Raw genomic sequence first — 17,112 nt, forward strand, 5'->3', positions numbered from 1 at the left:
CCAGGCTCCAGGCTTCACCTGGCCCAGCCACAACTGTTGTGGCCACACGGGGAGTGAACCAGCAGATGGAAGAAATATGTATATCAGAGAGAGAGAGGGAGGGAGGGAGAGAGGGAAGGAGGGAGAGAGAATCCTAATATACACACATCGGTGGGAAACCTCTATAATGCTTTTAGGCAGGGGAACAGTGTCTGGATCGGGGTGGGGAGGCCTTCCCCTTTCACGCTCATCTGAGTTTTGAGCCTCGGGTCTGTATATTAATTTAAATATCCTGGGGACCGGCACTGTGGCATGGCAGGTAAAGCCACTACCCGCGGACAGCCAGCATCCCATATGGATGCCGGTTCGAGTCCCGGCTGCTCCACTTCCCATCCAGCTCCCTGCTAATGCACCCAGGAAAGCAGAGGAGGATGGACCCAGTGCTTGGGCCCCTGCACCCTCGTGGGAGACCCGGATGGAGCTCCTGGCTCCTGGCTTCAGCCTGGCCCTGCCCTGGCTGCTGTGGCCATCTGGGGAGTGCCTTGGGAGTGACCCAGTGGAGGAAGCCCCTGCCGTCCCCGCCAGAGGATAGGGCGCGCTACTCACCACCACGGGCTGCCGGAAGTACTCGTCCACCGCGGCGCCTCGGAGGGCCGACAGGTCCACTCCATGGAAGGATGGCTGGTACCTGCGAAGGCCCCCAGGCCGCAAGGTCACCCGCAGCAGGGAGGGGGCGGGCAGGGCGGCCCGGCCCCGCCCCCGCGCCCCCCTCCCGCGCCCTCACCAGAAGTTGGCCTTGGTGAACTGTTCCATGTAGAGCTGCTCATCCGTGAAGGGCGCCAGGTGGACGTCGCCGATGGTGGGGAACATGTTGCCTGCAGCGGGGCGGGGGGGGGGGGGGGGTGGGGGGCCGTCAGCACGGCCAAGGGGCCTGCCTGGCCGCTCAGTCACCTCTCTGCGCCCACCCGTGGCACCTGCGGCACCATGTGAGGTCGGGGCAGGGGGCTGTCCCATGTCCCGGGACTAGGGCTGGGGGCAGCCCCACAGGGGAGCACGCGGCTCCGGACAGGGCGAGCCCCGGGCTCCGCCGGTGCTGTCGGGGCTTCTGCTGAGAACACGGGCCGTGAGGTGTCAAGCCGTAGCCCCCCACCCCGCTCTGGAAGCAGGAGCGGGCCCCTCCCCCACCAGAGGCGCGCGGGCCAGCAGCGGCAAGAGCTGCGGTTCCAGAGGCACTGGCTGCTCGCGGGGAGCACCTGGCCTCCAGATGTGGGCCTCCCCCGCCCGTCCCTGCGCAGGAAGGAGGCCCAGGCGCCCGTGGTGGGGGGCAGGGGGCTCTCCCTTAGCTGCACACAGCAGGGCTGCACTGGACCGGAAATGCCTGGCCCGGGGCTCCCAGGCCACATGCAGGGCTTCCTGCCCTGCGGTAGGGGGCGCTGTGGGGGACCCCGTGGAAGAGCTGAGCTGGGCCGGACTCCCAGCCGACCTCAGTCCCACAAGGAGGGCAGCCCTAGCACCCATGCCGAGTGCAGCAGAGCCGGCTGGGACTCGGGACACAGCCGCCACCATGTTAGTCCCACCGGGTGGGTGCTGCCGGCACAGCCCGGCGTAGCTGCCAGTCCCCGACACCGGGGACTCCTGGGGCCACACAGACTGTGGTGACAGCTGCCCACCTACCCGGAGGCACAAAGACCCGGGCCAGGGGCGCAGACAGGAGGCGACACACGGGCTCGCGGGCAGCGGCCCCCTGCGGCGCACGCCGGCACGCCGGCCCACCCCCCGGGCCCAGGGCCCTGTCCCAGCCCGCGGCACAGGCCCGCGGTGCTCCCGGTGCGCAGGGCGCTCACCGCCCGGCCGCAGGTACTTCTTGGCGTGCAGGTAGCTCTCCAGCATGCGCTCGTTGAAGAGCATGTAGCCCATGGGCTCGGACACGATGATGTCCACCTGCTCGGGGAGTGAGACCTCCTCCACCTTGCCGGGGATGACCACGATGCGGTCGGTCAGGTTGTTGCTCTTCACCAACACCTGCGGGCGGGGCGGGCGGACACGGAGCTCAGGGCGCCCCTCTTCACCATGCTCCCCCCTCGCCCCCGTCCACCCAGCCAGGACCAGCGGGCACCGACCTCAGCGTGCTGGGCCATGGTGCTGGCCTCCACCGCATAGATCTTCCTGGCTCCCGCTTGGGCGGCAAAGAACGACAGGATCCCGGAGCCACAGCCGACGTCCAGTACAATCTGAGGGAGGAGGCCGGGCGGGCGTCAGACCTGAGCGTGGGAGCGCACCTGCCCCTGCTCGGAGGCGGGGGCTGGGCACGGGCGGCCCTGGGAGCTACACCCCAGCTGCCCCCGGCCCGTGCTGGACGCCTGCCTTTCACCCCACTCTGGGTCTAGGCGACGAGCGACCCTCTGGGGAGAAAGGGCCCGGGGGAGGGGCGAAAGGTGGGACACAGGGAGGCACCTCCAGGCTGTGTGCTGACCACGCCCTGAGAGGCGGGGCAGCTGGGACAGGTGAGGCTCCCAAGCTCTGTGGGGCACCTCCCAGGGCTGCCCGTGACCTTGACACTCTACATGCTGGATCTGTGCGATTGCTTCTGTCTGAGTAGAACGAGGACATTTCTGGGGGTGCCTGTGGGGGCTTCCATAGGCAGCTCTGGGCACGGCAGCTGGCAGCACCCAGAGCACCCAATGCAGGGAGCTGCTGGGGGGCGTCCTCGGGTGCCCCCAGAGCCCTGCACACACCGGGAAAGGGGTGTGTCTCCCGGAGAGCTGGGAGGGCCCCCGGCCCTGCTGCAGCGAGGCTGGGAGCGGCAGCCAGGAGGCAGTGCGGTGGCCCAGCCCGGCTCACAGCGGCTGCCCCAGGACCCCAGGCCCAAGCAACGCCAGGGGGCAGGCGCCAAGCGCAGACAAGGCACATCCACTTAGATGCACGAGCGGAGCCCCCACGTGAGCTTCCATCTGATGCAAGAGGGGAACCAGGGGTGGGCATTTAGCCTTGCAAAGGAAAACATCCAGGGGCCTGGGTTCAAGTCCCGGCTCCAGCTCCTGACCCCAGCTTCCCGATAAGGCGCGCCCTGGGAGGCAGTAGTGATGGCTCAAGGACTCAGGCCCCTGCCCCCCACCCGGGAGACTCTGTTCCCAGCCCTGGCTTCAGCACCCCGGCCAGTGCAGGCATCCAAGGAGTAAGCCAGTGGACGCAAACCGAGAGGGGACAGGTTAGGAGTCCGATGCCGGGAATGGGCGCGAAGGGAGCGCGTTCCCACGTGTAAATGTGCGTGCTCCGTGCTGCTCCTTTAATCACCTGGTATTTGGTGCTATTACAGAGCCTTTCAAAGGAGCTGGGAAACTGACCAGAATTACGGTACACGCAGCCTCTGTCCCCAGGGTCCCGCATCCACGGACTCGATCCAGCACGGATCAAAAATAAGAGGGGAAAAAAATCAATTGCAGGCTAAGTGGCTGCTCTCGACTCCAGCATCCCATCAGTGTGCTGGTTAGAGGTCCGGCTGCTCCGGTTCCGATCCAGCTCCCTGCTAAATGCCTCGAAAGGCCGCAGGAGATGGCCCCAGAGCCACACAAGAACACCAGGCGGAGCTCCCGGCTCCTGGCTTCGGCCTGGTTCAGCCCTGGCCGTGGCAGCCATCTGGGGAGTGAACCAGCGGATGGAAGCTCGCTCTCGCGCGCTCTCTGTCACTCTGCCTTTCAAAGAAATGAACAAATCTTTTAAAAACTGCGGGTGTACTGCACATGTCGGGAGTTCTTTTCTTTTTTCTCTTTTTTTAAGATTTATTTATTTTTACTTGAAAGTCATAGTTACACAGAGAGAGGAGGGGCAGAGAGAGAGAGAGAGAGGTCTTCCACCCGCTGGTTCACTCCCCAGATGCCCACAAAGGCTGGAGCTGCACTGATCCGGAGCCAGGAGCCAGGAGCTTCTTCCAGGTCTCCCACATGGGTGCAGGGGCCCAAGGCCTTGGGCCATCTTCCACTGCCTTCCCAGGCCACAGCAGAGAGCTGGATGGGAAGTGGAGCAGCTGAGTTTCAAACCAGCGCCCGTATGGGATGCCAGTACCGCAGGCAGCTGCTTTACCTGCTATGCCACAGCACCGGCCCCAGGAGTTCTTTTCTTGTCATTATTCCCGGGCCCAGCAATCCAGTGTGGCAACCACGGACCCAGCACTAACATCGGCTTAGATGCTGCACGCCACGCAGGGACGACTGGCAGTGTATGGCAGGGGCTGGCGCCGTGGTGCTCTGGGTTCAGCCCCTATCAGCAAGGCCAGCTTCCCATGCGTCTCCGCTGCTCTGCTTCTGAGACAGCTCACCGCGGGTGCACACGGGACAGCAGCCAAAGCCCCAGGCTCCTGGATGCAGCCTGGCCCAGCCCTGGCCACTGGGGCCACGTGGGAAGGAACCAGGCCATGGAAGATCTCCATCTCTCCCTCATCCTACCCGCCTCTCTCTCACCCTCCCTCCCTCTCTGCGACTCTGCCTTTCAAATATAAATAAATAAATTTTTAAAGTATATGGGAGACGGGGCCGGCGCTGTGGCGTAATGGGTAAAGCTGCCACCTTCAGTGCCAGCATCCCATATGGGAGCCCGTTTGAGTCCCGGCTGCTCCAGTTCCGATCCAGCTCTCTGCTGTGGCCTGGGAAAGCAGTAGATGGCCCAGGTGCTTGGGCCCCTGCACCCACGTGGGAGACCAGGAGGAAGCTCCTGGCTCCTGGCTTCGGATCGGCGCAGCTCCAGCCATTGAAGCCAATAGGGGAGTGAACCAGCGGATGGAAGACCTCTCTCTCTCTCTCTCTCCCTCTTTCTCTATGTAACTCTGACTTTCAAGTAAATAAATGAATCTTAAAAAAAAAATAAAGTATGTGGGAGAGAATGTACACAGGTTTCAAACAAATACTATTTCACCTTAACTTTTACTTATTTTATTTAAAAGGCAAGGACCAGAGATGTCCCCACACACTGCTGCACTCCCAAATGCCCACAACGGCTGGGACTGGGCCAGGACAAGGCCAGGAGCCAAGATCTCCACCCAGGTCTCCCAGGGGGGTGGCAGAGACCCAAGCACCTGGGCCCTCCCTGCTGTCTCCCAGGGTGCACGTGGGCAGGGTCTGGACTAGAAGCAGCAGTGACAAAAGAACGCAGGCCCCACGCGGCATCTCTCTGCGTCAAAGCGTGCACACCCCACTTCACTTTATGTAAGACACGCAACGAGGAAGTCCCTGGCTCCGGCTCTGCCCTGGTCCTTGCCCTGGGGGAGTGACCCAGTAAGTGGGAGATGGCTCTCGGTCACTCTGTCTTTCAAAGAAGTAAAAATGGACAAAACGTCATGTTGCGCACTTTAAAAACGCGGCCCCTTGAAATAGTTCGTGGGAAAGGGGAGGCGAAGCTCAGCTTATTTGGGTGCACAATGTTCTGAAACTCACGCATAGTTTGTTTCTAACAGGTGTCTGCCGGGGAGTGGAAGAGGAGGACCCCTCGGTCACGGTCACATAGGAGCCGACCGATGTCCCGAGGCACCGCCGGGAGAGAGCCTGGTGTTCTGGCACCCGGCTCACAGGCTCAGGGCCTAAATCCCAAAGCCCCTGCCGATGGCCACGTGCGGAAGTGACATCTGGCGGCTCGTGTCACCCGTGGAGCACACGGGGTGCAGCTGATACCCCTCAGACCACAGAAAGCTCGGGGACACGGAAATCACAGGAACACGAGGCGTGGGAGTCAGAATTTTTTTTTTGCACCAAATAAACTTGCTTTGTTAAAGATCTGATTATTTATTTGAAAGACAGAGTTGCAGAGAGAGACAGACAGATAGACAGACAAACAGAAAGAGAGGGGGCCGGCACTGTGGCATAGTGGGTAAAGCCGCTGCCTGTGGTGCTGGCATCCCATGGGGGAACCAGTTCGATTCCCGGCTGCTCCACTTCCCATCCAGCTCTCTGCTATGGAATGGGAAAGCAGTGGAAGATGGCCCAAGTCCTTGGGCTCCTGCTCGCTCTCTCTCTCTCTTTTTAATATTTATTTACTTATTTGAAAAAAAAAAAAAAACAGTTACAGAGAGAGAGAGAATCTTTCATCCCCTGGTTTACTCTCCAAATGGCTACCGAAAACCAGGAGCCGGGACCTCTATCAGGTCTTCCAGGCAGGTGCAGGGGCCCAAGCACCTGGACCATCTTTGCTGCTTTCCCAGGCCACAGCAGAGAGCTGGATCGGAAGCGGAGCAGCCGGGACTCAAACCGGCGCCAGTATGGGACGTCAGTGTCAAAAGCAGACTAACTCACTGCACAATGCTGGCCCCTGAACTTTTCTTTTAATTCCTTTACTCCACTAACATTAGGGAGCACCCGTTTATGTTCAGTCCTCTGCTTTTGCGATCCCCCCATACTTTAAGATAGAAATCAATGAGCAGGCACTGGTGTTTGGTGCAGCGGTTAAGAAGGGACTTGGGGGCCGGCGCTGTGGTGTAGCGGGTAAAGCCACTGCCTGCAGCGCCGGCATCCCATACAGGCGCACGTTCGAGTCCCAGCTTCTCCACTTCCCATCCAGCTCTCTGCTGTGGCCTGGGAAAGCAGTAGAAGATGGCCCAAGTCCTTGGGCCCCTGCACCTGTGTGGGAGACCCAGAAGGAGCTCCCGGCTTCAGATCGGTGCAGCTCTGGCCGTTGCAGCCAATTGGGGAGTGAACCAGTAGATGGAAGACCTCTCTCCTTTTCTTGTATACTCTTTCAAATAAATAAATAAATCTTAAAAAAAGGGAGGGGGTGGGGACTTGGGACAACTGCAGCCTGTACTGGAGTGCCTGGGGCCATGTCAGCTCTGCTTCCGATTCCAGCTCCCTGCCAACGCGCACCCACGTACTTGGGTCCCTGCCACCCACCTGGGAGACAGGGAAGAGTTCCGGGGTCCTGGCCTCGACTTGGCCCAGCCCTGACTCACTGCGGGCATCTGGGGGGTGGACCAGCATGTAGGACACCTCTGTCTTGGCCTCTCCGTCCCTACCCCCCACCCCCGCGCAGTGCCGGGCCCAGCTTGCCTTATCCTTGAAGTCGGCATGGTTCTGCAGGATGGCGCGCTGGTAGGTGCCCGTCCGCACGTAGTCCTGCATCATGTTCTGCTGCTGGGACAGGTAGCCGTAAAACTGGAACAGAGACGCGCCATGGCACAGGGCTCGCGCCGGCCCTGCCACCTCCCCTCGGAGGCCACGCCCCCGCCCCGAGCCGGCTCGAACCTGCTGGCTCCCTGCAGACAGGGAGCAGGATGGCCCCAGCTGGGTGCCGTGTGGACCCGGCAGCACCCCAGCCCCGCCCCCAGAGGAGAACTCGGGGTGTGCCCCAGGCGGGGCTCTGGCATGGGGGGCCACCTGCCCCACGCAGGGGCCCCAAGAGAAGAGCAGGAGCGGATGGAAGAGCGCCCCGGAGCTGAGGACGGCGTCTGTCTGCAAGACGCCGGGCAGTCGGGAGGCAGCGTGGCGCCGGAGCAGGGCCACAGGCTTTGGCCGCAGGCAGACCTGGCTTCCCAGCTTGGCTCTGTGGCACAATAGATGGGTGACTTGGAGCAAGTCACTTAACCTCTCTGAGCCTCAGCTTTCTCATCTGAAAAACGGGACAATGACAGCACTTACCTCCTAGACTTGTTGGGAGGCCCCAAGCGCTTCTGGGCACAGAAGGCGCTCAGACGGGTGCCAGGCGCGCAGCAAAGGCTCGGCACCTCGCCACTGCTCTACCATGACCAAAAACGCCCGGGCGCCTGCGCGGCACCTGCACTCAGATCCTCCCAGCAACTCCCTGGGGCCGGCACCCGCGGCTCCACTGCACAGATGAGGAAAACTGAGGCCCACCAGGCGGAGGAGGACACTTGCCCACGGCCACGAGCCAGCAGGGGCAGAGCCAGGATGGGAACCCAGGTGGGCCTGCCCTGTGCGGCACAGCCTCCCGGGCGAGCGGCGGCCCCGGGCCACAGGGCGGGCACCCACCCACCTGGAAATACTGAACGGCCGAGGACTCCTCCGTCCGCTCGCTGAACACAGACCGCTCCAGGGTGTGGCCCCGGCAGGTCTTCAGGATGTTGTAGAAGGAGCAGAAATCTGCAAGGGGGAGGGGCGGGGGTCACGGCGGGCCGCGCGCTTTGCACCAGCGTGACTGGAGATCGCTTTCACCCCAATCCGTATTCAGGTTTCAAATACAGGAAGGGTAGCCGTGCTGGGGTGACCCACATGCTGGGTGGGGACAGGTGTCCAGGGGCGCACCCAGGGGCACCACTGAGCCCGGGCTCAGACCCGTGGCACCCAGCGCCGTCCACCGAGCAGCTCTGTGCGTGGCAGGGGACACGAGAGCAGCCCTCAATGTCCAGCGCCAGGGGAGCAGGGAATCCCGGTGGACACAGAGGGGCACAGAGCCGGGGTCACATTGGGCTGGCGCTGTGGGGCGGCGGGTTGAGCTCCCTGTGGACGCGTCTAGCTGGGAGCCCCTCCTCTGCTCCCAGTCCCTGCTGGTGCAGCCCCGGCAGGGTGATGGCTCAGGTTCTTAGGTCCCTGCCACCCGCCCGGGGGACTCAGAGGGAGATGGGGGGGGCGGGGCCACCTACCGCTGGGAGTGGCGAACTGGATGAGGACACTGTTGCAGCCCAGGGTGATGATGAAAGACTGCTTGCCCACGCGGCTGCACTCCGTGTCCCGCGACACCGAGCACTTGAACACACACACGTCTTCATCTGTGGGAACAGGCTGCGTGAGCGGGGCCCCCCCGTCGGCCGCCCCACACCCCCCACCGCACTCCCCCTGCCCGTGTCCCTCCACATCCCGCTCAGCACACCCGAGTCTCCCTGGGCACCAGCACAAGCCGGAGGCAGGTCACGGAGCAGGCTTGGAGACACAGCGAGCCTCATCTCAACCCGGACGGTGGTGGGCGCTCCTCCAGGGCGGCCGACAGAGGCCACCCGGCCCACAGGCTAGGGACAGGCTGGGGACAGGCTGGGGAGACGAGTGGGGGCTGCGAGGGCTGGAGTCTCAGCCGCTTCAGTGATTTCAACGTGACCATGACACTGGGGTCTTTAGACCAATGCCCCCATCCTTAGAACACGCATGTGGGGGTGGTGTTGTAACATAGCAGGTAAAGCCACTGCCACCTATGCCCATAGGGCGTAGGTTTGAGTCCTGGCTGCTCCACTTCTGATCCAACTCCCTGCTAAAGCGCCTGGGAAAGCAGCAGAAACTGGCCCGAGTGCTTGGGCCCCTGCACCCACATGGGAGACCCAGAAGAAGCTCCTGGCTCCTGGCTTCAGAACAGCCCAGCTCCAGCCATTAGAGCCATCTGAGGAGTGAACCAGCAGATGAAAGATCTCCCTCCCTCCCTCCCTCCCTCCCTCTCTCTCATCATGCCTTTCAAATAAATAAATCGCTTAAAAAATAAAATAAAAATAAATTTAACAAAAAAAAAAGATGTTATGGGCAAAACCTGGTCCTACTCCAAATTTATGTTAAAAAAAAAAAAAAAAAGACACTGGTGGAGATGGTGAAAGTGACTTCCAGCAGCTGGCTCTAGAAACCGCAGCCCTGCCGGAGGCCAGCGCCTACAGAGCAGCAGTAACACTGTTTCCATGCTTCCAGCTGCCAGCACAGCCCAGGAGGGCCCAGCCGCCACCTGCCACAGCAGAATCCCCTAGGAGAGTGCGATTCCAGCCCCCCCGCTGCTCTGCCTCCCAGCCAGCTCCCTGCCAACGCCGCCGCCGCCGCCAACGCCGGAGCAAACAGCAGCAATGGACCGAGTACTTGGGCCCCTGACACACACCTGGGGACCCCCAGGGAGCGCCTGGCTTCAGCCCAGCCCTGCCCTGCTGCTGTGGGCATTTGGGCGATGAACCAGTAGATGGAAGAACGCGCTCTCTCTCTCTTTCTTCTTTTCAAATAAATTTGGTTTTTAAAATTTTTATTTATTTATTTATTTGAGAGGTAGAGTTACAGGCAGACACACGAAGAGACAGAAAGGTCTTCCATCCTCTGGTTCACTCCCCAGACGGCCACAATGGCCAGAGCTGGGCCAGAGCCAGGAGCCAGGAGCTCCATCCGGGTCTCCCACGTGGGTGCAGGGCCCTAAGCACTTGGGTCATCCTCTGCTGCTTTCCCAGGTTCATTAGCAGCGAGCTGGACTGCAAGAGGAGCAGCCGGGACACAAACTGGTATCCATATGGGGTGCTGGTAAGGTGGCAGTTTAGCCCACCACACCACAGCACCAGCCAATCAATTACACCTTCAAAAAAACAAAAACAAAAAACAGCAAGGCTGGAGGATTCATATTTCCCAATTTCAACATGAGCTATGCTGGTACAGTGGCCAGTGCATTAATAGTAAACCAAAACCCAAAGCGACTGATGGCCCAAACCGAACAGCTAAAACGTGAATGTTCTTAGGAGAAGAGCATGCAGGGTAAATGGGGGACCTGGGATTTTATAGTGGATCCCCAGACACAACGCCTAGGCACGCATCATGAAGGAAAAAGTCACAAACTGGACTTCATCAGATTTCAAACCTTTTGTGCCTCAAGAAGAAAAGACAGGACGAGGTGTGGCCCGGTGGCTGCCGGCTCCCTACTACTTTAATGCCCCGGGAGGCAGCAGGTGGGGGCCCCAGGGCTTGGGGATGGACCGGGATGGAGTTCCGGGCTGCGGGCCTCAGCCGGGCCCAGCCCCAGTTGTTAGCCCAAGGGGCATGAACCTGCAGGTAGAAGCTGAGTCTGTCTGTCTGTCTGTCTGTCCCTCCCTCACACGGTCACGCTGCCTTTTAAATAAATAAATAAGTAAAGCTAAAAAAGGAGCAAGGGGAGGAGGCACGCCCATCTCTGCCTGGGTGAAGGCAGGGTGGGGGCCCACGCGCCTATCCCCAGGGAGGTGCCGGTGCCCGCGGGGAGAGGGAGCCCCCCCCCACGCTGCCGTCACTGACAGGCGGCCAGGGCGTTCAAGTCCACGTCCACGAAACACTCAGAACTGGGAAACGCAGAGATGCACGGACACGGGCAGCAGCCGCTGAGCAGGCCCGGGGTGGCGGAAATGGTTAGCCAGGGGACCCAGAGGCCGGGTCCCCCCCCACGCTGGGAACGCCCGCCATGCTGCACAACAGTATCAGGTTACGTGAATAAAAATGTTGCCAATATCAGATTGAACCAATGGGGGGCACGGGTATTCCCCGGCCACAGGCCAGGAGCGAGGGCTGGGGGGTGGGGGTGGCCATGGCCCAGCCAAGGGGACCGGGGCCAGGTGCTCCCAGATCCAGCTACAAGCAGCTCAGGAAAGAGACTCGGAGCCTGGCCCGGGCACCCCCCCGGGGGGGGGCACAGAGACTCGGAGCCTGGCCCGGGCACCCCCCCGGGGGGGGGGGCACAGAGACTCGGAGCCTGGCCCGGGCACCCCCCCGGGGGGGCACAGAGACTCGGAGCCTGGCCCGGGCACCCCCCCGGGGGGGGCACAGAGACTCGGAGCCTGGCCCGGGCACCCCCCGGGGGGGGCACAGAGACTCGGAGCCTGGCCCGGGCACCCCCCCGGGGTGGGGGAGCACATTGCCCGGGCTGAGCTGCCCGCCGTGCCCGGGCAATGGCACGGGGACCAGGACGCCGGCGCCGGGCAGGCGACCGCGGCACCTGTGGCCGAGTGACCCCTGGCAGTGTCCGGCAGCCGGGGCCGGGGGCGAGCTGACCTGCAGGGCCAGCACTCCCCCACCATCCCAGCCAGACCCCCAGCCCGCCCTGGCGTCTCCGGGGACACCTGGGAAAGATCTGCCACGTCAAACACCCAGCGGGCTGGACCATCCTCCTTCTCACTTGCAAGATGCTTGGCCTGGCCCCTGAGGCCCTCCAGCCCGCGCCCCTGCCCCAGTCACACACATGAGCCCCCTGCCCCACCCCCACAGGCCACTCACCTATGTGACCCAATGCGTAAGTGCACACCTGGGGACCAGTCCCCGGCCTGGGGTCACCTGCGGCCACCCAGCCTCGTGGCTCCAGACTGAGGGTGGGGGGTACAGGTGCCAGGGGAGGGTGTCTCCTCCCTCCAGGAGGGGTGGTCACCCATCCCCTCCCCCCGACAGACCCTGTGCTGTGTATCTGTAAACCTCAGGTCGACCCCAAGCTGGCATCCGCCCTAGTGTCGAGCTCTGGAGGTGGCAGGAGAAAGCCCCACCCCACCCCGTGCAGGTCCCCAGAGCACAGTGACATGGGCAGTGACTCTGGGAAAACGCCCGGAGTGGGGGGACAGAAGAGGGGGAGCAGCTGAAGAGGGGGCTCCCTGGCCAGCAAGCTGTGCTGGGTTCTCGCTGACCCAGGGCGGCTGAGCCGACACAGGCCCCACCAGAGTACGCACACCACGGCCGTCCAGGCCCGCTCTCTTGCCTGCCCACTGCACCCCATCCTGCTGGAGCCTGGGCTTGGCTCAGGGACCCAAAGGCAGGGGCCAGCTCCACGGGGCAGAGCCCGACCCCCTTCACGTCACTCCTGGGACCGTCTGCACCCCTGGGCTCGCTCAGAGAGGTCAAGAAGTCTCTTGCTCGAGGTCACACAGCGAGAGCAACAGCACTGCTGGGCTCCAGGGTCCCTGCTCCTAACCAGCGCGCGCCCCAGGGCGGGGCCCGGCCGACTTTCTCGGCCACCCTTAAGGCTACAATGGCTCCATACTGCCTTGAAGCAGCGAGCTGGCGAGGACGTGTGCCAATAAAACTTTATTGACACATCCCTGCAAGGCCAGGCGTCCAGGTGTACAGGTGCAGAGGTGGGCACTGGCCACTTCCCACTCTGCTGGCCGCCGGGCAGGTGCTGGGGGCACCTGTGGCTCAAGGTCACAAAGCAAGCAAGGGTGCTGCTCGCCCTGTCCCTGCCACCCCACACACCACGCCCTGGGGCCTGGGAGGCTTATCCCAGGGGGCTCTGAGCTCCCAGGGGCTGTGCCTCAGCCCGTTAGCAGCCCAGCCTGTTATCTCGCGGGGCCCAGCTGCTGTGGTCTCACCTGCTCTGCCTGCCACGTCCCCAGAGCTCCCACACCGGCTGGCCCGGGCCGCTCCCTCAGCCCCAGACCAAGGGCCGCCGGCCTCCCTGCTCCCTCTCCTGACTCCGAACCACCGCCTCCGGGAGGTTCCCCAGCATTTGCTGGGCAAGTCCCGACGGCATGGAGGCTGCCGGCACGGCCCCGGCAGGTGCGAGCGCTCACAGGGACAGAGGCAGGCAGGGTGCAGGGTCCAGGAGCGTCGGAGGCCTCATGGATCCAGGGGACACACAGCAAGGCTCCCCAGTACTGCTGCTCCCCCACTCCCCACCGCAGGCTTCCAGAAAACATAGAAGCAGGATCCTTGGCCCCTCAGGCTAGACAGACCCGGAGTCACACCCCCTCCATCCCTGGGCCAAGAACAAGGAGCGGGGAGGGGCCGACCACAAAAGACCCCATCCCATGCCCTGGCCTCTGCAGTGGACAAAGCAATGATGCACGCAGGCGGAGAGGATAAATTTGATTAGGTTCCTGAGCTGGAGACCACACCCTCCGCCACGCCCCCTGTGAGCTCATGCCCCTACCTGACCACACCTGCACGCCCACCCGCCCATCAGGCTCTGGGACCACTCGACCACTCGTAATAGGCAAATCCCACCAACCTCTGCCTTAGTCTGCTCACCAGCTGGTGACTGGGACACACCCGAGGGGTGGGATGACAGAGCCCAGCCCCTGGAGCCCGGCCCCATACCTGCCTGCACTCCTCTAGGGCCCGGCTGCAAGGTGGGCGAGAGGAGGAGCCCCCTGCTGCGAGGTGGCGGGAGGCTTGGCAAGGGTGGCAGCCGGGAATCCTGGCGCGGCCTGGCCCCGCGCCCCGCAGTAACCCAAGCTGGTGCCTGCTGGGCGCAGCTGCTGTCACACTCTGCCCAGCCTGGGCTGTCTGAGGCCCCAGAGGTCACCCTGGGCTCCAGGCGACCCCGCCCCCAGGCCGCAGGGTGACACCAGCGCTGGGCGACCCTTCAGAGGCCCCGAGCCTCCAGCCCTACTGCCAGCGTCGGCGCAGACTCCCTCAGAATGAACACAGAGGCTGGCGCTGTGGCGTAGCAGGGAAAGCCACCGCCTGCAGTGCCAGCATCCCATAGGGACACTGGTTCAAGTCCCGGCTGCTCCGCTTCCGATCCAGCTCTCTGCTGTGCCTTGGGAGGGTGGTAGAGGATGGCCCAAGTCCTTGGGTCCCTGCACCCACGTGGGAGACCCGGAAGAAGCTCCTGGCTCCCGGCTTCAGACTGGCCCAGCTATGGCGTGGAGGTTATTTGGGGAGTGAACCAGCAGATGGAAGACCTCTCTCTCTGCCTCTGCCTCTCTGTAGCACTGCCTTTCAAATAAATAAATAAATCTTTAAAACAAATTTTGAATGCAAAGTGGCGAAAACCTAAACTCAGTGGAATGAGCGTGGGAATGAATGAATGAATGAATGAGGCAATGGCAGCCAAGGCTGAGCGGACCCGGCACCAGGAACAGGACTGGGAAGAGGCGCACAGGGGAGGGGGCGGGGCGTGCACAAGGAAAGAACTCAGGGCCGCCTCGGGGAGGGGAGCGCCCTCCACCCTCCGGCCCATTGTTTAACTGTGCATAGCTTCGAGCTGGAGATGCCCTTGTGCCTGGAAGAGCCCAGGTCACAGGCTGGGGGGGGGGGGACTCTGCAGGTCCCACCCTCCAGAGCACTGGGGATTTCCACCCAAGGCCCTCCCAGGCCCTCCAGGGAGTATACGGGCCTGACTCGACCCCCACCCTGGGACCGGGCAGGATGGGGGAAGGTAGCAGGGACTGCCCTGGGCCCCTGCTGGGCCGGAGCTGGAGGAGGGAGCCCAGCCCTGCACACACACACACACACACACACACACACACACCCGCCTGGGTGGGCGTGCCTGGGAAGGGGCAGCTGGCGGGCGGGGCAGGGCCAGGCTGCCTCTGGCCCCCAAGGCACCCGGGCCTGCACCCTGGCAGCCGTCACCCACAAAAACCCTGCTCTCCCTGCCAGGTACCAGTCATCACCGGAACCCTGGCCCGGGGTCCCAGGAAGAGGAGCGGGGAGTCCAGGAGAGAATGCTGGACCCGAGGCCACAGCTGGCTCAGTCCAGGCAGGGCGAGTTCCCGGTGACAGGCAGGGGTCAGCGCTGTCGGAAAGCCGCACAGCTTACGGGCCAGGTGTTCCGGCCCCTTTTTCTTAAAGTGGACAACAGGACAAGGAGCCACCAGGGCCCCGGGTCGGCAATTCACCAGCAAGTCGAAAGGCCGGAGCCTGCGAGCGACTGGGGGCAGGGCGTTGACGTGAACCTAGGGAAGGGGAAAGGCTAAGGAGTGGCTACCCAGGGATGAGGAGGGCCTGGGGGCCCTGGCCCCTCTGGGGCAGCCGCCTCTCTCCCGCGCCCACCCCCACAGACAGGCCCGCCTGCTCCACCTAGACTCCCAAGGGCGCCACCCGGCCAAGGGGGCACCCAGCGCGGGGGTGGGGGCTGGGCTCAGGGATCCGCGGCACCTGGGCAGGAGCCCTACTGCAGGGGTGTAGAATGGCGACCCCCAGACCAGGAGGAGGAGACAAAGAAAGGAAAGCGGGAGGGAGTGCGTCCATGCAAATGTCCCCATCCATGCTAATTAGGGCTTTGTGAGCCACAAAGGGGACAGCAGATGTGCGGGGGCCGGCCCTGGGGAGCTCAGAGCTTAGTGGAGGATCCTGAGAAGGGGTCGCCCCCTCGCTCCACACTCGCCGCCGGCGGCCGGGCCTCGGCAGCTCTGATTATGGGGCAGCAAGGCCGTGGGGGCCATGCTTGGGGCCTGGAGCTCCCCACTCCACTTGTGGGACGGCTGGTGGGTCACCGAGGGTCTGGCTGCTGGTGTCCCGCAGCGGGGGCTGAGGCAGGGAGCCGCCACCTGGGGGCTGAGGCCCAGGCCCGTCTGGCAGAAGAGGTTTTGCCCATCAGCTGGGACAAACAGGATGTCCCAGGGCCGCAGGAACGGCGTCCACGGGGCCCCAAAGGCCCCGTCGCGGCTGAGAAAACAGGATGTTTGAGTTAGCAGGGCAGCCTGGCCTCCAGATGCAGCTCATGCGAGGGGGGCGCGCGGCAGAGCCCAGGGAGCCCCTGGCAGCTCTGGGTGGGGGTGGGGGAGGAACCAGCCTCCCGGATACCTGGAGGCATGTGGGCTCCCGCGGGCCTCTGCCCCCATCAGCAGCTCCATTTCCTGGACAGACGTGATGGCCGGGACAGTGTGATCGTACAGCGCCTGGGACAGGGAGGGACATGGACAAGGCCCGCTTGGTGTGCGTGGGGCCATGAGAGGCACCGATTGGGAGGGGCGGGCAGCGGGCAGTAAGGGCCAGGTGCCCCACATCCCCAAACCAGCTCACCCGCAGGGCCACGCACAGACACGGGGAGGCTCCGCCTGCAGCCCCTCCAGCACTAGGAAGCCAGGCAACTTCTCCAGGATGGCCCAGCCCACTCTGATCATTTACTCGCGTGACAAGCGCCTGGGTCAGCCCTGGTCTTTCCCGGCCACGGCTGCGCGGTCCAGAGCCATCTCACTCCGACAAGTGTACGGCAGCCAGCGGAACATAGCTGGCAAGGGGCCTGCCAACCGCCTTAAAGACAGACAGCCCTGCCGGCATCCCGCCAAGGCCCCGGGGAAGGGATCACTCTAAAGGCACAGACAGAATGATGAAATAAAATAGGGGGTGGGGGCCGAGACAGAGCCCCCCAGACCAGACTGGATCTGTTTCCAACCCCACCCCCCAGAAAAAGCCAGAAACTATGGAGAGGGAGGAACAGGGCCCACCCTTGCTTTGGGTGACCAGAGCTGTCAAAGGCTGCCCATGGGTGGGCGGAGCCACGGCCTCTCCCTGACCCAAGCCACACCCCCAACAACGGGGAGCCCCTTCTCTCAGCTCCCCAAGACCCGCGAGGTTCCAGTCTGAGTCTTGCACGGGCTCGTGCCGAGGGTCCCAGGATGGTCCAGGCCCAGGCATCCGCCGGCACCTGCACTGACGGGGAAGCTGCGACTGGGCAGCTGGAGCCCAGCCCTCACCCCAGGGGGCTCCCCTCCCAGAGGGGTCTTCCCTGTGCTTGTGAGCCCTGCATGGTGAGGGGGGAGTCAGGACGCAGGCCAAGCAGAGCCCACCCTCT

The 17,112-nt window shown here is 63.3% G+C and overlaps 1 protein-coding gene across 3 annotated transcripts in view; it reads right to left on the reverse strand.

Moving 5' to 3' along the window:
• Window positions 1–17,112, reverse strand: part of CARM1 (coactivator associated arginine methyltransferase 1) — a 30,996-nt gene that overhangs the window by 6,146 nt on the left and 7,738 nt on the right. For all 3 annotated transcript variants that reach the window (XM_070059129.1, XM_070059130.1, XM_070059128.1), the window contains exons 2-8: window positions 8,558–8,683; window positions 7,951–8,057; window positions 7,008–7,112; window positions 2,100–2,210; window positions 1,824–2,001; window positions 764–854; window positions 586–667 (exon numbers count right to left, since the gene is read on the reverse strand). In XM_070059129.1, coding sequence (XP_069915230.1) covers window positions 586–667; window positions 764–854; window positions 1,824–2,001; window positions 2,100–2,210; window positions 7,008–7,112; window positions 7,951–8,057; window positions 8,558–8,683 — 800 coding nt within the window. The remainder of the gene's footprint in view (window positions 1–585; window positions 668–763; window positions 855–1,823; window positions 2,002–2,099; window positions 2,211–7,007; window positions 7,113–7,950; window positions 8,058–8,557; window positions 8,684–17,112) is intronic.

This window comes from Oryctolagus cuniculus, chromosome 16, assembly GCF_964237555.1.
Source record: "Oryctolagus cuniculus chromosome 16, mOryCun1.1, whole genome shotgun sequence".
NCBI lineage: Eukaryota > Metazoa > Chordata > Mammalia > Lagomorpha > Leporidae > Oryctolagus > Oryctolagus cuniculus.